General features: G+C 48.3%; 1 protein-coding gene across 3 annotated transcripts in view; it reads left to right on the top strand.

The window, feature by feature from the left end:
* KATNIP (katanin interacting protein) overlaps positions 1–24,526 on the top strand; it is a 179,141-nt gene that overhangs the window by 57,874 nt on the left and 96,741 nt on the right. For all 3 annotated transcript variants that reach the window (XM_036066228.2, XM_036066239.2, XM_036066218.2), the window contains 2 exons: positions 8,608–8,739; positions 12,638–12,766. In XM_036066228.2, coding sequence (XP_035922121.2) covers positions 8,608–8,739; positions 12,638–12,766 — 261 coding nt within the window. The remainder of the gene's footprint in view (positions 1–8,607; positions 8,740–12,637; positions 12,767–24,526) is intronic.

Below are 24,526 nucleotides of genomic sequence, written 5' to 3'. Positions count from 1 at the left end.
GTAGTCCTTACCTTGCGGCTACTCACATCTTGCCTGGGATCAGTGGGTCTCAACCCCCACAGCGCATTCACATCACCTGGGGAGCCCCATCCCCAGAGATTCTGACTCACTTGGTCTGAAATGAGGCTTAAGCAATGGTGTGTAATCCTTTTTAATCCTGTGGTCACCCAGATTTGGATTGATTTTTTGCCCTGTGCCATATGTGTGGGTCTGTAGGAAATATTTCTGCAAGCTTTATTGGCCGTCTTTGCAATAACCCTGTAGGTCTATTACTGTCCTCATTGTACCTTTGATGAAACTGAGGCCCAGAGAGATAAGCTGACTTTCTCAGAGTCACAGAGCTACTAGGGAGGTTTGAACCCTGGACCTGTGACCCCCAAACCCATTGGTCTTCCCTACCTTTGTGGGTCTGTGATGAAGTGTTCCTGGCCAGCTAGCTGACTCCCACAGCCTTATCTTAGTGCAGGTGAGCAAGGCCTACAGGGCACACAGCCTAGAGGGCTCCTTTTGTCCCCAGCAATGAATGTTAATTTCTCATTAAGGAGGCCTTTCTCCACTTCCCACTTCAGACCCTCCTAGTTGTTTCGAGTGCCTTCTATTATCAGGAGCCATATTTACATCTTAGACTGTGACTTCACAGCTGGCCCCAGAGCCTGTGCAATTTAAAAGACTTGGCCTAAGATTAATTAGCATCCCTCCCCAGCCTCTCCCTGTGGTCCCACACTTCACAGGGCCTAATCATGGCTAATTTCCTGGCTTCCTGATGCCATGAAGGCTGTAATTGTCCTTCTGCACTGTATCAGTCAGGGGTCAGTCAGTGCCTACAGTAGAGACCACTCAGGCTGTTTTAATCAGAGATGAACGGAGCGCAGGGAAGTGGGTGCTTGCAAGATCTCCGGGTGGCAAAAGAGGAGGGGTCCTGAGCTGGGGGCCTCCAGGAATGGCACCCAGCCTGCCAGGAAATCTGCTACCTAGGACAGGGTGGGGAGGGTGGAGGGTCAGCATCAGGGACCATCCAGGAAGCAGGTGACCACCGCCACAACCCTTGGCCTCCGATGACATCGTGCCTGCGAGAGCAGCACTGCCCATAACCTGTGCGGCTGGGCTGGGACGCTTGAAAACCCATCGCCTCGGCCACTGTGCCCAGCACAGAATCGGCCACCGTGGGTCCCCTTCTTTCCACCTCACTTCTGCTCTCCCTGCTTGTAGGAGGGCATCTGATGGGCTGTAGCTAGCTCACTTCCAGAACGTCCACAGAAAGGGCATCTGGGAAACACAGACTGGCTTTCTGGCCTCTACTGAACACAAAGTCATCCTAGGAATAAAGTAGAAGGGGTTCTGGGGGGTCAGCCCCCCCCCAACTACTGCACGGACTCTGCTCCACCCACATGCCGTGTTTTGGGGACCACCCCCTCTCGATATGGATAAACCAGGGAGCATTCAGTAGTAGTGAGAGGACTAGAAGCCATGTCCCAAAAGAAATTATCCTTTATTTATTTATTTATTTTAAAGATTTTATTTTTATTTATTTGACAGAGAGAGACACAGCAAGAGAGGGAACACAGCAGGGGGAGTGGGAGAGGGAGAAGCAGGCTTCCCACAGAGCAGGGAGCCTGATGCGGGGCTCGATCCCAGGACCCTGGAATCATGACCTGAGCCGAAGGCAGACGCTTAATGACTGAGCCACCCAGGCACCCCTCATCCTTTATTTTTAATTTAGCAAGCATTTATTACCCCAGGCCAGGCACTGTGTGAGGCTCTGGGGTTAGAAGCAAACAATCACATAAGGCTTGGTTCCTGCCCTTGCAGCCCCAGCTGTGAAGACGGGGGGTAGGGGGCACTGTCCCGCCCACAAGGCAGATGTGACAACCGGTCCAAGCATAAGGAGGACTGGCCTGCCGGACTTCCAAGTGAGCAGCTTGAGGCCTGTGGGCTGAACTTGTCCCCCGGAGAATGTTTTTTGGACTCACAAGGTTTAAAAAAGACTTAGTCACTCGCTAACATTTAAATTCAAAAGTTTTTCTGTATTTTTAAAACGCTCGATTCCGACTTCCCTGGAAAAATGGAAAGAGCTGGCCGTCCTGCTGGGCTTCGCCTCCCCACGAGGCAGCCATTCGCAGAGTGCGGCCCCGTCAGGCCAGGTACACGTGCTCCCATTTGCCACAGTCCGCACCACTCCCTTTAGGGCCCCCAAGCCGAGGCCAAGTGGCGGCTGTAGCCTGTCATTGTGCTTGGGCTGCTCTCTCCCTCCCACCTGCTGGCTTCCCACTTCTCCATTTCCCGCCTGGCCCACTGGGGCCTTTGAACCTGTGGCCCCTGGAAAGACAGGAATGGGCTTTGGAGTCAGACAAGCTCCTTCCTAGCTGTGTGTCCTGGAGCTGGCGGTGGGACCTGTCTGAGCCTTGAGTCCATCATCAGTCAGATGTCCCAGGGCTGCCAGGAGGGAGTGCGTGCTCGGTGTGTGGTTCGTCAGCAGGGGCTGTCCGCTGCTTTGGGGAGGGGCACCTGGCGGCAGGGGACAGACGAGCCCAGAGAGATGAGTGAGGGCACCGACTCAGGAACCCAGCGGCCACAGATCCAAGCCTGGGCTCCACCACTATCTAGTAGCACGGCCAGGAGAAGCGGCTCAGCGTCTGGTGGCTGCTTCCTCATCTGCAAGTGGGGTTAGCAGTGGCACCTGCCCGGTAGGGCAGTTAACGAGGACCGTGGAGCCTGACCTGACAGCTGGGGAGGAGCAGAGCCAGCCCCACAAAGGTCTGGCGGGAGTCTCCCAGCAGAGGGCACGGTGGGGTGGCAGGAAGCCGGGTCAGGCTGAAGGGACCCTGGGGTGGCCAGTGTGCAGGGACGGAGACGGTGAGTGCGGGGTCAGGGGTCACAGGTCAGAGGGGGCAGATCACACAGTGCCTGGAAGCCCCCAGGAAGAAGTTTGGATTTCATTTTAAATGTGAGGAATCTTCTGGAGGGTTTTCAATAGGAGAGTTACGTGTTTGGGCTCACGTTTCAGGAAGATCCCTGGTGGCCGCATGCCAAAGGATGCCCATAGGGCCAAGTGACTGCAGGAGGACCAGGCAGGAGACTTTGAAGCAGGGCTCCCCCCCCATCCCTGCCATGAGCCTAATGCAGCCTGTGTCTCTTTGTCCCCCAGCCTCCACCTCACAGCTCTGTCCCTGGCCCCCAGAGCCCCCTGATCATCTCAGCTTCCTCGACCCATCCCGGGCTGTCATCTTCCCGGTCTTTTAGTATTCGTTTGTGGAAATTGTCCAGGAGAGAGACCATCTGAATCTCTCAGTTGGTCAGCCTGGACCAGATGCCCGCTCCCGCCTTGCTAGGCTGTGACCAGAAGCGAAAAGCCTGCCTGCCCCGGAGCTGTTCCCTGAGCAAGGCCTGGAACCCCAGCTTCTCATCCAGGACAACAGATAGACCCGATGTACCAATTGCACTGTTGCCAGGAGGAAGAGGGACTGATTGGGTTTCCTTTGACCCCAACAAGTGGAGCTAAGTACGAAGTTTCTCCCTGGTAGAAAGTACCCAGGGACAGGTTTGGGGGTGCATAGGATAGGAAGGAAGGCCGTGTCGACCTCACTTTTTTGGGTGGGCTCCACTGTGCTTGGAGGCAGCCAGAGTAGGCAGTGGTCAAGGCGGCAGAATCCCCAGTGGCCAGTGGTGGCCAGTTCTCAAAAGCCACTCCATCAGGAGAGGTCCCACCTCCCGGTCCCAGTCCTGGGGCTGCTCCTGTATGGCTGTGCCCAGCAGGAGGGACAGGTGGGGGCCACAGAGGCACTTGGTGTTTTGGTACTGGCCACGGCCAGGTCAGCAGGGGACACAGAGGTCACAGTGCCCAGGGAGCCCCGAAGTCCCAGCCCACCCCTGGCCAGCACTGCTCCCTCGCCGTGGCCTCCCTGCACTCTTCAGCGGGCCAGCTTGCCAGTTTTTCTGAGTGTTGCCCTAAACTCCCCTGGGTCACATGTCCCCTTCCCAGTGACCAGGACCAATACCTTTGCCTCTTCAGTAGAATAAGTTCCCTTCTTAGGGTCTTGTCCAGCAACTCGGAAGCACTTTCCGGTAGAGATGCCCCTGACAGAAGGGGCTGCCCCAGGCACACAGGCCCAAGGATCCCTGCTCCAGAAGGTCACAGAGTCATCCAAATACTGGCCCAGAGCCTGACCTGGAAAACCCTTCTTGGGACTCTCCGATCGTGGGAGAGCCAAGGAGGCGGATGGCGGCGCGATGTTGGCTTCCGAGCTATTATTGCCTGCGCCGTGGACTGGGCTGGAGGTGATAAATGGGCTCTTGTTGGTACTGTCCTTTATCCACCACCACTTCTCAGCCTCAGATTTTTCTCCTGCTATCAGTGGATTAAGATTTATGGCTTCCTCAGCCTTGTAATACTTGGGTGGACAGCGGCCTAATCAACAGAGCCGTCGTTTACCAAAATGCTGTCAGATTTGATGAACGTCATCGGCTCTTAGCATTAAATTGGTAGTGAAGGGATTGGCCTTTGAGCAATTTACTGTGGGGTGGGCTTTCCTTAAAGGCCCAGAAAGCAAGTTCATTGCAATTTAAAGCAAAGGCTTTGCTTTCACTCTACTGCAGTATCCGGTTTCCTGTTGTGGGCCAGGCAGCTGAAGCACCCCCAGGAAGGTTCACGAGTGCAGATGTGAAGCCCTTTCCTTTGTGTTCCTATTTCTGAGTTTTGAAAACCCCTGCCCTGAGGACAATGAATGACACAACCCATAAAGCATCGGCTTTTACAGCAACCTTGCATGACGCAGACTGTCAGAGTGTTGAGCGCTATTATTTATAAGAGATCAGACAAATCTGGGAAGAACATATCAAATAAGGTAGATTTACTCCCCACCCCAAACCTGCCTGTCAGGATCTTCAGAGCTCTCTTACTTCTAGAGGGAGCTACTTACGTACTGCACAACCTGAACAACCATACAGGGCAACCCCTAGCCTTGATCTTTCTAGTCTACAGTAGCTTGAACACACATCTCTTAGAACACTTTGCTAAGGGGGCGGCAGATACACACAGATAACTCTGGGCACGGCCTTGGGCTGAGTGTGGCTGAGGACAAAAGCTGGCCGTGGGCCGGCAAACTGGAACATGGGTGTTCGGGGATCAGGGCTTTTAAATCCTGTCCTGGTATGTGGGTGATACTGCAGGGGTCTATCCAGTCTGGGTGCTGCAAGTGGGCAGGAGAGAGCAGCCACTTACAAACACCCACTCCGGGTAAAGCAGCGTGCCAAGCGGGGAGCCAGCCAGGAGCTCGGGCATCATCCTTGCAAGCATGTGAAGGTGGGAGGCAGGGAGCGGGCGCCTCCTGGGGGCTGGGCTGGAACCTGCCAGCCTCGTGCTCCTATTGGGAGGTGGGCGTCTTCATGTGGGTGAGGCGGCTCCCCATCTCCTCCAGTGGTGGCAGAGGCACCTCCCTGGGGCTGGGGTAGGAGAGCAGGCCAGATGGAAGACTATTTATTCCCCTCTCCAGCACCCACTCAGCATTTAAAACTCTTTCTGGACCACGTTAATTTTGTCAAATGTTGCTTCCTAAACATGTTCTTCTGTTGTGTGTGCTGTGTGAACTCCCCGAGGCCAGGCCATTGGTGGTTACATTTTTTGCTGTCTTGACATGCTTCCAGAACCGTGTATGCAGTCAGGATTCAGAAAGGACTTGTTGATTATACGTGCCCTCATGCCTACTGCAAACCCATCTCCTGACCTTTGGGCAAGACGAGCAGTTGTGCCAAACTCCCAGGAAGGGCGAGGGACACTTCTGGGGAGGGGGAGGATGGGAAAGCAGCAGTGGAGAGAGACATACCTGGGCTCTCCTCCTTGAACCCTGGAGGTCTTTCTCGTATTTATCATTCAGATCAGACCCGGAGAGCTGCATTAATGCCAGCTCTTTCACTTGCCTGTGGGAATTCCTAGTTCAGGCATGGCTGGATCCAGGCGCTCAGACAGTGTAGCCGGGCTCGTTCCCCATCTCTCAACTCTGCTTTTCCCCATGCTGCTCTGCGTGGTACCAAGGTGGCCACCATCAGCTCCCACCTACATTCTGTCAACCTACTATTGCATCTCTTTGGCTTCCCTAAACCAGTCATCTAGTCACTCTGGGCCCGCAGGATCTAGCGCTCAGTTCGGCTGGGCCTGTCATATGCTCCAGCCACCTGTGGACTCAGTTCCACATGAACACTTGGATTGGGGGTGGGGAGGGAGGGAGAGGATTTCCCCCCAAAAAATCAGGGTGCTTTTGCCCAAAGACAGGGGGGCGCATGCGGGACGGGTGGAAACGGCAGCACCCACTACAAAACTTAGGCTCATGCTACTCAAACTTCAGTGTGCGTGTATGTCACCGGGGCTCTTGTGAAAATGCAGATTCTGATTCCTAGCTCTAAGACAGGGCTTGAAATTCAGCATTTCTCACAAATTCCCCAGGAGAAGCCGAGGCTGCTGGTGCACGGACCGGCTGTACGTGCAGTAGTGAGGTCCTAGTCCAAGCCTTCCCTTTCTAGCTAAAGGAACAGAGAACTATGGAGGGGCCAGGCTGTGCCCCATGCCCAGTGCCCCTCCCTCCGTGCCCCTGCCCCTTCCCCCTCCTCTCTCCCTCCCCCTCGCCCTCTTTCCGGCCCTTCCTCCTTCTCTCTGTCTGTCTCTCTCATTTCAGCATTTGGGCGCTATTAAATGGTTCCTGAGGAGGAGGGGGGAGCCCGCCCTCCCCAGAGTTACATAGAAAAATCTTTCTTGGAGATGAACTTCAAAGCCCTTACAGCTTCATCCTGGCCCAAGGCAAGAAGACTCTCAGGAGTCTCCTGGCCTATTCCATGTACAGCTTCCCCTCCATACACCCTGCAGCCGCCCTCCAAAATGCTCTGAGAGCAAGCTGACACAGCCTGGGAGGCAGCGGGGCCACACTTGGAGTCAGAGCATGGGGGGCATGGCCAAGTGACGGATGGCCCTAGGGAAGGAAAAATGTGGGGCGCCTGGGTGGCTCAGTCGTTAAGCGTCTGCCTTCGGCTCGGATCATGATCTCAGGGTCCTGGGATCGAGCCCAGCATCGGGCTCCCTGCTCGGCGGGAAGCCTGCTTCTCCCTCTCCCACTCCCCCTGCTTGTGTTCCCTCTCTCGCTGTGTGTCTCTCTGTCAAATAAATAAAATCTTTGAAAAAAAAAAAAAGAAAGAAAAATGTCCCGAGCACCTTCCTTCTGCCCCTCTGCCTGCTCCCTGTTCTCCGACAGGGGGCTCCCCACCTGCCTTTTCCAGCCTCTCTTTTTCTTCACTCTCTCTTGCCAAGATCTTTTTCTCGAATGATCTATAGCCATGCCCCTGCCTACTTTTTTGAGTGTTTGATATTCTCAGGAAATTCCTTAATTTCCCTCTCTTCTCCCCAAAGGCCACCGTAGCCGAGGCTGGGCACATTTCTTCTTCACATGCCCATTGGGGGCGGTACAGTGGGGCAGTTTAGTACCGGGGTCGGTGGGCAAACTCCAGCTCATGGGCCGATCTGGCCACAGCCTGTTCTTGTAAATAAAGTGTTTTGGGGAACCAGCCATGCCCGTTTACTTAGGCAATATCTGTGGCTGCTTTCGAGCTACAATGGGACGGTTCAATACTGTGATGGAGACCATATGGCTGGCAAAATCAAAAATACTTTCTTTTTACAGGATATGTTGACCCATCCCTGGTTTAGAGCAAGGCCTCTGGAGCTATCCTGCTGGGGTTCAGATCTAAGCTCTGTGGCTTCCTAGTTGTGTGATCTTGGGCCAGAGGCATGGAGCCTGGTGCCTCGGTTTCCCCCTCGGGTTGCTATAGGACTAAGTGAGCATCTAAAGCACTAGGAGTAACACTAGTGTGAAAGTGCTGATGGGGGCGGGGGGCGGCGTGACTGTGGTGGAGAAAGGTGTTCAGTCCTAACCAGGGAGAGGCCTGCAGGGCAGTAAGGTTCGGCATCATGTCCTTCATCATCAAGATAACCGCTAAGTTCACCAAGCTTGTGGGGACGCAGAGTCTTACAGGGGTGGAGGGTTCTAACCCAGGACACGAGGAGAAAGGCAGGGTCTAAATCTCTGTCCCTCGGAGGGGTAATGCATTCAGTACACATGGCGTGGCCGACCTCTTCCTTCTCTCGGGAGCCGGGCCTCCCTAGAGCGAGGCCCAGAGCAGAAACTTTAAGGAGGCCCTCGCTCTTGGATTCGTGCCCCGTCTTAAATGTGGTGCCTCGCTGATGCCCCCCTGGCCCCAGCTCTGAGAAGTCGGGAGGAAAAAAGGACCCCCAGGGTCTCCTAAACTCATTGGATCACAAAGCCAATTTGGGGGAAGTTCATCACCCACTAACATTCTACTGCTAAGGTATTTCAACCGAAAAAGTTGCTTTAAAAAAATTCCACTGAACGTGCTTTGTGCAGTAGGAAGCAGTAAAGACTTCTGAGCAGAGGTGGCGGGACCCGTCGGGCTGGCCCTTCCGAGCCGATCCCGGGCCAGCGTGCCTCGTAGCGTGACTGCTGGGGGACAGGGACATGCCACCTCGCGGTCAGCCCCCTAAGAAGCTCACCCCTCAGAGGAATCAAGATGCTCGTTCCATTGTGTCTGAAACAGCCTTCTTTTGTCTAGAAATCGGTGCAGATCAGAACGGAAGCTGGCCCGCGGCTCCACATCGAGCCTCCTCTGGACTATTCTGAAGATTCTGAGGCATGTGGAGATGAGACCGCCAAGGCACAGGGTGCTTCTGGGGACCGTCCACAGGTAGGACTGGGCCTCAGCTCGTGTTACAGTGGCTCTCGGGTGCGTTGTGACCTTCCTTCCTTATGCCCCTGAGTTCTTTACTCCGACATTCATCTCCCACACTCTAGTGAGTGCCCAGACCACGGGCTAGATGCTCCGCTAGGGCCCCCGGAGTCCAGGTATCAGTAAGGCTGGTGTCTGACCCCAGAGAGGCAACAGCATAGGATCCCTCTACCACAGGAGGGAGCTGAGGGGTGGGGCAGGGTGTGGTGGGCCCAGGAGAGAGGGTATCCAGGAAGGCTTCCTAGAGGAAGTGACATTTGCCAGGGTCCTAAAACCTGGGTGAGAGTGTGGAGCAAGGAGGGAAGGGGAGGTGGGCAGAGCTGATACTTAGCTGAAACCTGATGGGAAGAGCATTGCAGGCAGAGGGAACAGCATGCACAGATGCCGTGAGGCTGGACTTGTTGAAGGAGCACACTGTAGGCCCAATGTGAGCCCCAGAGGGAGTGTGGGATGAGGTGAGGTTGGAAGGGCAGTGGGGCAGACCAGGAGGTACACAATGAGCCTGGCAAGGGGTGAGCGTGGGTGGTTGGATTTTATTCCAAGGGCATTGCTTTTATACATAGAATGAGCGCATAGATCGTCTCCATGGCTGTGTAGAAGCAAAATTACCGGGAGGCAGCAGGACAAAGTCAGGCCCCTAAGCCAGCCCCTGCCCTATTCGCCAGGCGTGTGTTCCGCTGTGGGCCCAGGCTGCAGATGCAACAGCCTCCATCAAAGAACAAAGTCTTGCTTCTGTATCAAAAACCTGCCTTTAAGAAATGCACATGACTCATAAAATCCGTGCGAACAGTGACCAGGAAACATTCCTCTGTGGTGTTGCCTGTTTGTATGTCCTTCTTGGCACATAAAAGAAGGACAGGTAAGGAGCAAAGGGTCACTTTGGTTCACATCCTGGCTACAAAAGTCTGAAAGTAAATTGGAAATTCTGTCTTCCTGGAAGAAAAAAAAAAAAAAAAAGAAAGCCCTTTTGTTTTTATAGAATAACCCAATGACCTTGTTTCCTACCCAGTCCCTAGAAATGGGATTTTACAATAGGCAAAATTGTAGTGTGGACTTTATTGCCTTTAACACCCACCTCCCACACAACACACACACACACACACACACACACACACACACACGCTTCTGAATCAACAGAATGGTCCCTGCTCAGGATCTGAGCACATGTCTGTGCAAATAGCCGTCAGTCTCCCTTCGTTTGGGAGGCTGGTCTGCGGCCAAGTTCAGTCTGTTACAGTCCCAGCCACGCCCCCTGTCAGAGAACGTGTGCACATCCTTCATGCAGGAAGTGGGGTAGTTCCCTCGTCTCCTTTGGCCATTTGGTACCCCCGCCCCCGTTAAATGAACATATAGTCCTTCCTTGGCAAGCTCCCCAGCTCCCTGCAGCACCAGACAACCTGCCCCTCACGAGCTATGAAAGCTTCCATTAGCATTCCCGTGTGCACGCGTGCTCTGAATCCTCATCGCCCTGCCCTGCCAACACTTCATTTTCTCCACCGTGAGTGCTTGATTGTATTTCTTTCTTTCCTTTTCCTCCCCATCTTGAGGGGGCACTCCGTAAGGCTTCACAGTCAATTTTCCCTTGGAGTTATTTCCTGCTAAGTGAAAGAGTAAAATGGTGACGCTAGTTTTCGGCCAAGGCAGAAGCCGTAAGAGATGCAATCTGAACGAGAGAGAGGGGGAAAAGAAGGCATGTGGCTAAATATACTCAGCCACCTCACACTGTTTGCAAGTGCAGCTCTGAAATGGAGCAAAAGGAAATGCGTGCCTGCGTGTGTACTTTTCATCTGACCTTCACTGTTGAAACACACCAGCCTGTCTGCCTTCAACCATACCCTTAGCGATCTTCAATTTCTTGGCGGCTCTGAGTTCACAGACCCGCATGCCGCAGACATGCTCTGTTGGCCCCCAGCCCATTGACGTGCATGGGGCTTTTGAAAGAATTACTAGCTGACATTTAAGATCAGGAGATCCCGTGTCAAAATGTGAACTGGGGGCTTGTCTTGAAGAACCCGAACATTCGGGGCCCCATTCTTACATGACAGCAGCAGCTGGACCTGAGGAGCAGCCGCCCCGGGAGTGAGGTGTGTGCACTGCGTGGGCCACGGTCCCCGCTCCAGATCCCGGGCCCCGTTCTATACACTGAGGATAAAACAGACAGTAGGCAATGGGGCTTATCAGAGAAATGGCAAAGGGCTGGAGAAAGACGGGCAGGGGCTTCTCATTGATGAGATGCTCCGTGCGCAGTTCCCGAGAAAGCCGGGGAGTGAGGCACGTGGGGAAGAGCATGCCGGGCACAGGAGCAGCAGGTGCGGAGGCCCCGAGGCGGGAGGACAGGGGGACGCCAGTGTGTTTGGGCGCTGGGTGAGCAAGCGGGTGAGGAAAAGAGGTGAGGCCGAGGCTCAGATGGCCCAGGGCTTTGAGGCTATAGTAAAGGCGAGGGATTCTGTTCTGAGTCGGGGGGAAGCCACTGTAGGGTTTTGAGCAGCTCAGGAACTCGGATGAAAACAGGGTGCCTCTTTCCAGAGAGTTCTGCCAAAGAGCCAGGTCTCAGTCACGTTGGGCTTTGTGTTGCAGTGCATAACAGGGCTCCATTTATGTATCAGGAATGAAACAAAGTGCACACTTTTTTCTATTAGTAAGATGTCTTTTTTTTCCCCTGATAACGCACAGTCTATATAAAGAATTCAACTGATAACAAAGAAAATAAAAGTCTTTTCATAATCCCACTGCCCCAGAGATCATAGATGGGTATATCCGTTCATAATACAGATTTCTTGTATTCATTATATGTATGTGTTGATTATATCCAAGAGGAGGTGGTGGATCTGGAATGTTCCAGTCCTGGCCCGTTCCCAGTGAGTGGTAGTCCGCGAGTTTAGTTATTGGCTCTGAGCTTTCCCTCCACTGTGTGGAACCTGGACTGGGGTAAACTGGTTATTTGCCCACAATCAGTGTTTTCAAGTCATTGTTACTGGCTGACACGTGGAAACAACTAAACACCTGTCACAAGCTGTGTCCCCAGCAGCTCTGCCCCCTGTGGACTCTGCCGAGGCCCACGACAGCTCACCCACCTGTGGGTATGGTGGAGATTCTATTGTGCCATCGCTGGCCGCCCCACTGGTCCCCAGCAGGGCCCCGCAGCAAATCCCTTCAGTCCCCCTTCAGTAATTTCAATGGTGAGGCTTAAAAAATGAAGGATCGTTTTTAGGGCCGTCCCATTGCTTGGGTACTTCTGTTTTAGATGACCTTATAAATAACTTCCCAGTGAGTACTGTTTTTTCCTTGACTTTTTTTAAGATTGTATTTATTTATTTGAGGAGGGGGTAGAGGGGATGGGAGAGAGAGAATCTCAAGCAGACTCAGCACTGAGCATGGAGTCGGATGCGGGGCTCGATCCCACGACCCTGAGATCATGACCTAAGCCGAGACCATGGGTCAGACGCTTAATTGACAGAGCCACCCAGGTGCCCCTCCCTTATTTCTTATTGTTACTTTCCCAAAGATGGGATTATATACCATCCACCCTATTTGATAACCCCACCTTTTTTATTCAGCAAGATGTGGTGGCCATACCTCCACGCCAGTTGTCGCTCAGTCCTCACTGAGCCAGTGTTTAGGTGGGTGGTGGCCCGAGTTTAAATCCCAGTCTGCTTACTTTCTATGGGCCTGCAGTGGTGTGGGTGAGGCAGGGATGAGTTTGACCAGATCCACTTTGGGAGCGGGAGCAGAGAAGGAGGAGGAGGTGAGGAGGGAGACGGGAGGCCTGGAGACCAACAGAGAGGACGAGGGACCCAGCACATCTTCAGGGACGTAAGTTGCTTTTCCTGCGCCCATTCTCTCTGCTTGCCCCTAGGGTACCAAGTCTTCTGCCGACACCACGCCCTGTGATTTTCATTTCACCCTTCTGGATGCCCACGGATGCCCTGACCCTGCAAGCAATACAGACAAAGAAAGGATCCTCTTAACTATTCAGGATGTGATGGTAAGATGGATTTCAGCCTCATAACCCCACAAAGGGCCAGGGTCTCTGCCAGAGCCAAGCAGTTGGGCGGGAGGTTGAGCCCCACGAGAGCATCTTCATTTACACCTGGGAAGATGGTGCAGGTCACACAGCAGGATTTGGCTTTCACAAAAACCTTGGACCCACCCACTACATTTAAAACAATACACATGAGATTTGACTTGATGCTATTTTTTTTGAACATAGTAGAAGCTCATATTAAGTGAGCACTTACTAAGTGCTATGCACTGTGTTGAGTATGTTACATCCATTCCTGCATTAACCCTTTGAGTTAAATGCTAGGTATTTTCTTTTTTTTTTTAAGATTTTATTTATTTATTTGAGAGAGAGAGAGTGTGAGAGAGCACGAGTGGGGGAAGGGGCAGAGGGAGAGGGAGAAGCAGACTCCCCACTGAGCAGGGAGCCCGATGTGGGACTCCATCCCAGTACCCTGGGATTATGACCTGAGCCAAAGGCAGATGCTAAACTGACTGAGCCATCCAGGCGCCCAAGTGCTAGGTATTTTCATTCTCATTTTGTAGTTTGGGGAAACTAAGAAGTAGAGAAAGGATGTGGCTCTCCCAGGCCTCAGAGAAACCCAGACTGGAAACCCAGACCCCATGACTCCTTATTTCTTGCAGTTAACGATTATAGGCTGGGAATTGTGCCGAGCTGCTTTTGCTCCCCAGAGCGCCCAGTTCTCTGTAGGGGCACAGTCTGTTGTGAATGTGATTGATAATGCCTGGAAGCAAGGTGCTGAGAGGTGGCCATCTATCAGTTTTGCTTAGGATCCAAAAGACCTCTCCGCAGTGAACCCAGAGCTGGGGACATTGATGAAAAATTTGGGAAATTGGGAAAAATGAAATCCAATGAGGAAACAACCAGACAAAGCCAAATTGAGCGACTGTCTGCAAAACAGCTGGCCTGGGGTCTTCAGAACTATCAGTGGTATGAAAAAGGCTATTCCAGATAAAAGAGGCTAACAAGATACCACAGTTTTAGGCCACATGAGATCCTTGCGGGGGGCAGAGGGGTGGTAATTGCCCTAAGTGTAAGGATGGTTTGGGGAAATTAACAAATTTGAAAATTCACTATGTTAGATAACAATATTGTATCGATGTTAAATTTCCTGAATTTGATGATTATATTGTGTTTATGTAAGAGAAGGTCTTTGTTCTCAGGTCTTCCGAGAATTGGTGAAGAACCGATGAATGTAGGTGCAGGGTTTTTGGGTATTCATTATACCCTTCCATTACATTACTCTGATATGTTTTCTGTGGGTTTTACCTTTTTTTCAAAATAAGTTTTTTTTTTTTAAGCTATCACATTAAGGAGATACTCTGCTTCAATAGAGCTAAGCATCAGCAAAGAAAGAAAAAGTTTAAAAGGAGACCTAGTTGAAAAAGCTTGGTAGGATTGTATTGATGTTAATTTTGCGATTGTGCTATTGTGCTTTAATTATGCAGGGTGTTACCATGGGGGAAACTGGGTGAAGGGTACATGGTATCTCTCTCTGTTGTTTCATACACATAGCATACGAAATCTACAGTAAACACAACGTAAAAAGTAAAAGCTAACTAAATAAAGCAAACACAAATGCACAGGTCCTACCTTCCAGAGGCTCAGATTCTGATCCTGGGTTTGGGTTCAGGCATGGTGTTTTTTGTTGTTGTTCTTGTTGTTTTAAGCACCAAAATACATGACTGTATTTTGCAGGAATGTTTGAGAACCACAGTTTTAAGAAAAGAGCTGTGGATCTCAAAATTTGATATGCATAAGAATCACTTAGGATATTTGTTTGAAATACGTATTTTAAATCTCATTTTTAAGCTAATAGAATTTGTATATAGGAGATAGCATAGTTTTTAACATAAGAATTCTCAGTGATTCTGAATCAGAAGGCCTAAAGATTTCAGTTTACCTCATATGGAAGGGAAGTTTTGGAGATAATTTGGACTTTGTGGGTTAGATCTGGGGACTATAAAAGAAAGGAATTTTAAAGTTCAAAGTTAAAATCTCTTCTTCATCATACAAAATTACGATAACTGTAAAGTAAAAAACAAAATAAAACAACAACAAAAATCCAAGAGGTTTACAAAAGCCAGAAAGGGATGGGAGAAAGCACCGCCCTTGTCTTCAAAACCATATCCTGTCCTTCCAGAAACTCAGATGACAGAGGATATTAGTTAAAATAATAAATGAAAGACACAAAACCATAATAGCTCCTGATGGCATCTCCTCTATTACAGATCAATTTCTATCCAGAAATTGACCATTAGTATCAAGGAAAGACTAAATTATGTTTTAAGAAGACACAAAAGTCCAAATATATTTTAGAAATATTTTCTTTCTTTCTCTTTTTAAAGATTGTATTTATTTACTTGACAGAGAGAAAGAGTGGGTGCATGTGCGAGAGAGAGAGCACAAGCGGGGTGGGGAGGGGCAGACAGAGAGGGAGAAGCAGGCTCCCCACTTAGCAGGGAGCCTGATGTGGGGCTCGATCCCAGGACTCTGGGATCATAACTTGAGCTGAAAGCAGATGCTTAACCTACTGCCTTCGGCTCAGGTCGTGATCCCAGGGTCCTGGGATCGAGCCCCGCATTGGGCTCCCCACTCCATGGGAAGCCTGCTTCTCCCTCTCCCACTGCCCCTGCTTGTGTTCCCTCTCTCACTGTGTCTCTCTCTGTCAAATAAATAAATAAAATCTTTTTAAAAAATTTTTAAAAAAAGAAAATGAATATGAATGCTTCATATTTGATTTTTCTCACTTTACTCACATTCAAAATATGTACTGTATGGTGACTAACATAACAATAAAAAAAAAACAAAATATGTTTCAAACTGGAAAAAAAACAATTCAGAGAAAATAGGGGCATGTAGGAGAGGATTTATTAGTTATGACTTGAAAAAATTAAGCTGGATTTCAAGATAAGAGTAGAAATACAGTGAGGAATAGAAGTAGGTGTGGCCAGTGGGGAGGTCCTGGACCCCGGACTGCGAGGGCCAGCTTCAGCTCACAGATGTGTCTCGTTGGCTGGCTCGTGTTGTGCTGGGGTCATCATTGTTCCTGCTGTACTTTATTTTAATTCCAGTATTGCTAAATGCAGTGTAAAAACAGCTTCAGGTGTACAATATGGTGATTCAACAATTCTGTACATGACTCAGCGCTCAGCATGATAAATGTACTCTTAATCCCCATCACCTGTGCCCCCCACTTACCCCCTTCTGGTGACCAGCTGTTTTTCTCTATAGTTAAGAGTCAGCTTCTTGGTTTGTTTCTCTTTTTTTTTCTTCTTTGTTTTGTTTCTTAAATTCCACATATGAGTGAAATCATATGGTATTTGTCTTTCGCTGACTTATTTTACTTAGCGTAATACTCTCTAGCTCCATCCATATTGTTGCAAATGACAGGATTTCATTCTTTTTATGGCTGAATAATATTCCATTGTATATATGTATGCCATAACATCTTTAGCCATCTGTCATTGGACACTTGGGCTGCCTCCATAATTTGGCTATTATAAATAATGCTGTAATAAACATGGGGGTGCACGTATCTTTTTGAGTGAGTGTTTTCATATTCTTTGGGTAAATACCCAATAGTGGAATTACTGGATCATATCGTAATTCTATTTTTAGTTTTTTGAGGAACCTCCATCCTGGTTGTACCAGTTTGTGTTCCCTAGTGCACGAGGGTTCCTTTTTCTCCACATCCTCGCCAACACCTGTTGTTTCTTGTGTTTTTTATATTAGCCATTCTGACAGGTATGAGGTGATATCTCATTGTGGTTTTGATTTACCTTTCCCTGATGATGAGTGATGTTGAGCATCTTTTCATGTGCCTGTCGGCCATCTGGAAGTCTTCTTTGGAGAAATGTCTGTCCATGTCTTCTGCCCATTTTTTAATTGGATCATTTGGGGTTTTTTTGGTGTTGTGTAAGTTCTTTACATTTTGTTTTTTTTTGTTTTTAGTGTTTTATTTATTTATTTTGACAGAGAGAGAGAGACAGCGAGAGGGAACACAAGCAGGGGGAGTGGGAGAGGGAGAAGCAGGCTTCCCGCGGAGCGGGGAGTCCCAACGCAGGGTTCAATCCCAGGACCCTGAGATCATGACCTGAGCCGAAGGCAGACACTTAACAACTGAGCCACCCAGGCGCCCCTGTTCTTTATATTTTGGATACTAACCCTTGCAGATATCTTCTCCCTTTCAGTACATTCTCTTTTCGTTTTGCTGATTGTTTCCTTTGCTGTGCAGAAGCTGTTCGTTTTTAAAAAAAGATTTATTTAATAGGGAGAGAGCAAGCAGGGGGAAGGGCAGAGGGAGAGGGAGACAAGCAGACTCCCCACTTTTTGGGGAGCTGGATGCGGAGCTTGCTCCCAGGACCCTGAGACCATGACCTGAGCCGAACTCAAGAGTCAGCCGCTCAACCTACTGAGCCACCCAGGCGCCCCAGTTTTATGGTTGTTTTTGTAGTTCTCTGTTCCTTTCTTCTCTTGCTCTTTTCTCACTGTTTGCAGGCTTTCTTTGGTGATATACTTGGATTCCTTTCTCTTCATTTTTTGCATATCTATTACTGGTTTTTAATTTGTGGTTACCATTAGGTTTGTATGTAACATCTTATGCATACAGCAGTCTATATCATTAAGTTGATGGCAGCTTAAGTTTGAACCCATTCTTTACTCCTCTCCTCCCCCCAGCATTTTAGGTACATGGTGTACTTTACATTCTCTTATTTTGTGAATCCCTTGACTGATTTTTATAGATATACTTAATTTTACTGCTTTTGTGGCTCCTACTTTTCTGACTCCTACTTATGGTCTTTCTTTTCCACTCAAAGAGTCCCCTTTAACATTTTTCGTAAGGCTGGCTTAGTGGTCATGAATTTCTTTAACTTTTGTTTAGGAAACTCTTTATCTCTCCTTCTATTATGAATGGTAGCCTTGCTGGATAGAGTGTTCTTGGTTGCAGATTTTGTTTTGTTTTGTGTTGAGCACTTTGAATATATCCTGCCACTCCCAGCCCTACTAAAGTCTCTACTGAGAAATCCACTGAAAGCCTTTTGCGTTTTCCCTTGTATATGACTATTTTCTCTTGTTGCTTTTAAAATTCTCTCTTTATCACTACTTTTTGCTATTTTAATTACTGTATGTCTTGTTGTGAACCTCACTGAGTTGATTTTGTTGGGTGCTCTCTGTGCCTCCTGGATCTGGATGTCTGTTTCCTTCCCCAGACTCGAGAAGTGTTCAGCTATTATTTCTTCAAATAAATTTTCTCTCTCTTGTTCTGGGATCCCTATAATACAAATGTTATTATGCTTGATGGTGTCACTGAGTTCCCTTAATCTATTTTCATTTTCTTTTTCTTTTTCCTTTTTTTTTTTTTTAAAGGGAGAGTGCACACGAATGGGGGTGGAGAGGGGCAGAGGGAGGGGGGAGAGAGGATCTTAAGCCTCCTTAAGACTAGGCATGGAGGGGCGCCTGGGTGGCTCAGTCGTTAAGCGTCTGCCTTCGGCTCAGGTCATGATCCCAGGGTCCTGGAATCGAGCCCCGCGTCAGGCTCCCTGCTCGCGGGAAGCCTGCTTCTACCTCTCCCACTCCCCCTGCTTGTGTTCCTGCTCTCGCTATCTCTGTCAAATAAATAAATAAAATCTTAAAAAAAAAAAAAAAAAAAAGACTAGGCATGGAGCCTGATGTGGGTCTCGATCCCAGGACCCTGAGATCATGACCTGAGCTGAAATCAAGAGTCATCGGCTTAACCGACTTAGCCTCCCTGGTGCCCCTATTTTCATTTTTTATTACTATTTTTTCTCTCTCCTGTTCAACTTGATTGCTTTCCATTACTCTGACATCCAGGTCACTGATCTGTTCTCCTTCCTCTAGCCTACTATTCATTCCTTTTAGTGTATTTTTCATTTAAGTTATTGCATTCTTCCTGTCTGATTAGTTCACTTTTATGTTTTCTGTCTCTTTTTTGAGTCTCACTGAAGTCTTCCACTCTTAAGTCCAGTAAATATTTTTAGGATTTTAAATTCTCTATCAGGTATATTACTTTAGGTCCCATTCTTTCATTTGGGACATCTTCTTCTGTCTCCTCATTTTGTCTAACTCTCTGTGTCTCCTTCTATGTGTTAGGAAAGTCAGCTCCATCTCCTGGTCTTGAAACTAGTGGCCTTGTGAAGAAGAGGTCCTATGGTGGCCTGCGGTCAATGTTCCGTTTTCCAGAACCTCAGGGGTGTCTCCTATGTGTGTTGCATGTGCCCAGCTGTTGTAGCTGAGCCAGTATTCCTGTCAGTCCAGTCATCTGCAGCAGCTCTCTTGGCCTGTTTAAGGCAGTGTTTAGTCCCTGTGTTGTTAATGGGCCAGTCTGAGTCGAGTCAGACCAGGCATATATGCTAGACCGGGCATACTGCTAGAGATCCAGTAGCACCAAACTGTAGGGTGCTTTCCCTGTGTTGTCCCCTGAGAAGCTTTTGTTGGTGGGTGGGGCCTGCAGTCAGACCAGATATCTGCCCCCAGCCCACAGCTGGAGCCACAGTTAGACTGGTATATGTAGTTATCTTCTCCTCTCCCCAGGGCAAGAGTCACTTTTAGTGGTACTGGCCCCTGATGCAGCTGCCTGCACACTGCCAGGCTTAGGGCACCACTTTGGATGGGCTCCAGCCAAGGGCATATTGGAGGGGGTGTGTCCGCCGGAGAACTTGGGGGCAGGCACACTGTTAGCAAGCCAGGTAGAAAGTGTTGGTGCTGTGCTGGTCCCCACAGGTGTCTGTGTGCCTAGGCTGGGGTACAAGCGAGGGAAATGGCACAGGCCGGCTCCTTTGTTCCGGGAGAAGTCTACTAAAGATCCCTGCCCCTCTGGCATACACTATGAGACTAGCAAACAAACGTCCCTCCCTTATGCCCCAGGCATTTTTCAAACTGCTGCTTCTGCACTGTATCTCCACAGGGCTGTTTGTTGGGCTGTCTCTCTAAGGAGAAGGACTCTGTTTCCTCTCACCCTCTTGGATCTCCCAGAGCCAAGCCACTGAGTTTTTAAAGTTCCAGGTGTTAAGCCTCACTGATTATAAGAACTCATGAGATTCAGCCCCTCTGGTTTGCAAAGCCAAATGTTATGGGAATTTGTCTTCCTCATGCAGGTTCCCCTTGCTTGGGGTGCCCATGTGAGGGTCTGTTTCTCTCCCCTCTCCACACCTGTGATGTCCCTCCCTCTGTCCCTCCTGTGGACAGTCCTACAAGTCCATTTAGCTCCTGACTGCATCTGTGCTCATCCTACCTTCTTCAATGTGGCCTCTTCTCTACATTTAGCTGTGGAGAGTCTGTTCTGCCAGTCTTCAGGTCACTTTCTGGGTTATTTACACTGATGTAGGTGTTATCTACTTGTATCTGTGGGACAAATGGGCTTAGGATCCTCCTATTCCACCACCTTCCCTGGAAGTCCTGTTCTATTTTGATTTGAATATTTTAAGTGACATAGAGAGAGACAAGCGGGTAAGAGCCCTTGGCCTGGATATCAGGGCATGGCAGGGAGTGGTGGGGGGTGTAGGGAACAGTGTTGTCAATACAGCTTGGCTGTCATTGTGTGGAAACAGGGGCCCAGTGATGCCAAGCTTTCTAATTTTAAGAGAAGCCAGGTATCTGGGTTTCTTTGTGTTTGGTTTCTCCAATTTTTTTTACATTGATTACTATTTTCTATAGATCAAACAAAATATATGGCTGGCCAGATTTGGCCTGAGACCACCAGCTTGCAACTTTGGTTTAGATAGCTTTGTCTGTTCCTGATACGAGGGGGGAAAGGTCTTTTTCCTTTCCAGGGACACTTGAGTTAGCCCCTCTGGGACCCAGAGCCATTGGGGGGCAAGGTGCCCTGAATGCACCCAGAGATGCCCAGCTAGACAGCTCAGACCAAAGGACAGCCTGACTGATGGCATTAGGGCCAGACAGCACAAGGCCAGCTGTACAGGAGTTCAGTGACGAGCATGAATGATTCATGTGGAATGATGCTGAACAAGCACTAACTGCCCATGAAATGCAGGTCCAGAAGTAAGAGATGTAGTGATTCTTTCACCCAATAGAGCGTTTCTGTTAGTGAAGACACCGGATGGTATCTGAGTTACTAAAGCATCTTTTTCCGTCTTTTTTTTTTTTTTTTTTTAAGATTTTATCCATTTATTTGACAGAGAGAGCGGGCACAAGCAGGGGAAGCAGCAAGCAGAGGGGGAGGGAGAAATAGGCTCCCTGAGGTGGAGCAGGGAGCCCGACGCGGGGCTCGATCCCAGGATCCTGGGATCATGACCTGAGCCAAAGGCAGACACCCAACTGACTGAGCCACCCAGGCGCCCTGAAAACATCTTTTTCAGTCTTAATGAGAGTAAAAAATAACTGATCTCTGAGTCACTACTTGAATAAATAATGCCATTTATTTCTTGCAGTTATAGCCTACTTAGGATTTCTTAGGTATTTTTACATGATTTTGTATCATTTAATATGACATCTAATATATGAGTGCTTTCTCATTAGAAAAGAGTCAAACAGGGGCGCCTGGGTGGCTCAGTCGGTTAAGCGTCTGCCTTCGGCTCAGGTCGTGATCCCAGCGTCCTGGGATCGAGCCCCACATCGGGCTCCCTGGTCCGCAGGAAGCCTGCTTCTCCCTCTCCCACTCCCCCTGCTTGTGTTCCCTCTCTCGCTATGTCTCTCTCTGTCAAATAAATAAATAAAATCTTAAAAAAAAAAAAAAAAGAAAAGAGTCAAACAATTCATAGGTGAGTAAAATATGAAAAGCTCTCTCTGCCTACCTAGCCAAACCATGCCTAGCTTTTACTTTTATTGAGCACGTATACTTTATTTCATCGTTTACTTATTTATTCACTCATTCATTTATTGGCTTCTATTCCAGTTCATTTTTACTTTTCTCTTGATTCTTTCCCTAAACTTCATAGTTTAATGTATTGCTTTGGTTCTCTCCCCATCTCCACATTACAGCCTGGTGTGTTTTTTTTTGTTTTTTTTTTTTAAAGATTTTATTTATTTATTTGAGAGAGAGAATGAGATACAGAGAGCATGAGATGGGGGAGGGTCAGAGGGAGAAGCAGAAGCAGGGAGCCCGATGTGGGACTTGATCCCGGGACTCCAGGATCATGACCTGAGCCGAAGGCAGTCGCTTAACCAACTGAGCCACCCAGGCGCCCTACAGCCTGGTGTGTTAAGTTAAATGCTAATTCATCTATTTTCAGTCTTGTTTTCTAATATAGCAATTTTAAGGCTATAACTTTTCCTACAAACGCTGTTTTGTCCTTATCCCACAAATTTTGCTATGTGTGGAGTGTTTTCATTGTCATTTATTTCTAATTGGTTTGTGATTGGGGAGGGGAGGGATTTCCCTCTTTATATAGGAGAGTTTTTACGAATGTTCTAAGTAAATAGCTTTTTTGTCTTTTTTTTTTTTTCTGTCCTTTTCTGTTAATTTCTAATTTTACTACATTATGATCAGAGAATGGCTTGTTTGGTTTCTGGTTTTTGGAAGTTTTTGAGGTTTGCTTTGTGGTCTACCAGATTATTTTTATGACTGCTCCATGGTATTTCAAAAGAATAGTAATTATTCTCCTTTTGGTACAAAGTTCTCAATGTATCTATTAAGTAAAGCCATTCATTGAGTTATTTAACCTGGTGAGTCTTAACATATAGTCCCAGACCACCTACATCAGAATCACCTGGGCTGCTTATTAAAAATGTGAAATTTCCCACTCGAAGATACAAAATTAGATGGGGGAGGGTAGTAGGGTCGTGAATGGAGTGTTTGGAATCTGCATTTTTAATAAGGCAGGAAATTTTTATGCTCATTAGCAAACCACTGCATAGAACCTACTTAATTTTTGTTTAATCTGGTTGATTTCTCTGAACTTGTCAATTTTCCCTTATATTTCTCTGTTGTTGCTTTATATATTTCAAATCACTATTACTGTGTGCATGTAGAGTCAAGATATTTTCTGATAGGTTGGATCTTTTATCCATATGAATAGATCAGTATTAATATCTGTCCCATTTAAAGCTATAGGTGTACCTTTTCAGTTTGAAGGTTTGTGTCCTTCTTTAGCACTGGAAAATCTTCCATTATTATTATTATTATTCTCTTTCATTGTGTCTGTTCTATTCTCTGGAGTTTCTGTTGCACAAACATTGGCCCACATCTATCCTTTCAAGTCTCTTAATTTTTCTTTCACACTTTACTTTTGTCTTTTTGTACTGTGTTCTTATAAAATCGTTTTGATTTGGGATGCCTGGGTGGCTCAGTCGTTAAGCATCTGCCTTCAGCTCAGGTCATGATCCCAGAGTCCTGGGATTGAGCCCCGCATCGGGCTCCCTGCTCAGCAGGAAGCCTGCTTCTCCCTCTCCCACTCCCCCTGCTTGTGTTCCCTCTCTCACTGTGTCTCTGTCAAATAAATAAATAAAATCTTTTTTAAAAAAAATTGTTTTGATTTGATTTTCTAGCACATCTTTTATCTGTTTCTGCTATTTAGTTTATCTTTTTAAAATGTCAATAAAATTAAAACTTTGGGGATATCTAGTTGTTTCTTTTTCATGGATGAAATGTCCTCTTTAATCTCTCCAGGGATATTAATTTTCTGTATTCTAAAGTCTTCCTCTATTTGTTCTATTAACTCTCTTTTATTGGGTATTAGTTCTTTTGCTGATTAAATTTGGAGCCTATCTTTCAGGGTGTTGATTTTCCCCAGATGTTCTCATTCTTGGTTGTGTGCTCATCTTTGTATTTGACAATCCCACGCCCTCTGCCCATTCTGTTTGATGTAACATGACCCTGGTGATTGTGCAGTTGGGGTACAACATGCTGTGTACCTTAGGTATGGGAGCTTCTGCCTACCTTGGGGACGGTGACGTCCTGGGGCATTATCCTGCGTTTCTGCCCCAGCGCCCACCGTCTGGGCCTGTGAGTGAGCACCTCTACACTTAATACACTGGGGAGGGGCCAGCAGCTCTAAAAGCAGCTTCACAGTGAATGCCCCAGGGCTTCCTCTCTCTCCATCTTGACTTTGGACTCCTCAACTACGTACCACTCCTTCTGTGGAAAATGTTACTGCCCATGTTTGGGTCTGAAGTTTCCTTTGCTTTTAGTTATTCATAGATGGGATCTCTGCTCTCTGTCTTTCAGGCGTTCCTCAAAATTTCTAGTTGGCTGGTGGCATTATTTGTTGCTTATCCCCTCATCCCTATCCAGTTTCCCACAGCCAGCCCCTGCTCTGGGCAGGCTCAGGTGAGGCACGAGAGGCACGCTGATGCCGAGATGGTTGCCAAGGGCCTCACAGGCCATGGAAGCGGGCAGGCAGCCCCCAGGGCCTTCTGCTTCCAGGGCCCCTGCCCCCCTCTGACTTCACTCCACTCCCTAAGACAAGGATAAATTTTTTTTTCTTCATGACGATGGACGTTTGAGACTGAGCTGCCAAGGTACTTCATAAATAAATTTAGCTTTGAATGAAAATTAGTACAAGACAATGCAAGGGTGAATGGGGCAATAGGAAAGTATCAAAAACTAACAATATCACACATGTATTTGAAGCACATAATGTATGACTCAGATTTTCCTAGCCATACTTCTATCAGAATTGGTGGAGGGGAATGTGACTTCAAAAATACACAGCGTGGACCTGTTAGGGCTCAAGTTGCTTTATTCTGGGAAGTTTGTGATCCAGGAGCCACCAGGTCTGAGGCATGGACAAGCCCTAGGTTTGG

Source organism: Halichoerus grypus, chromosome 6 (genome assembly GCF_964656455.1).
Source record: "Halichoerus grypus chromosome 6, mHalGry1.hap1.1, whole genome shotgun sequence".
NCBI classification, from domain to species: domain Eukaryota; kingdom Metazoa; phylum Chordata; class Mammalia; order Carnivora; family Phocidae; genus Halichoerus; species Halichoerus grypus.
This window is presented reverse-complemented; position numbering and strand designations above follow the sequence as displayed.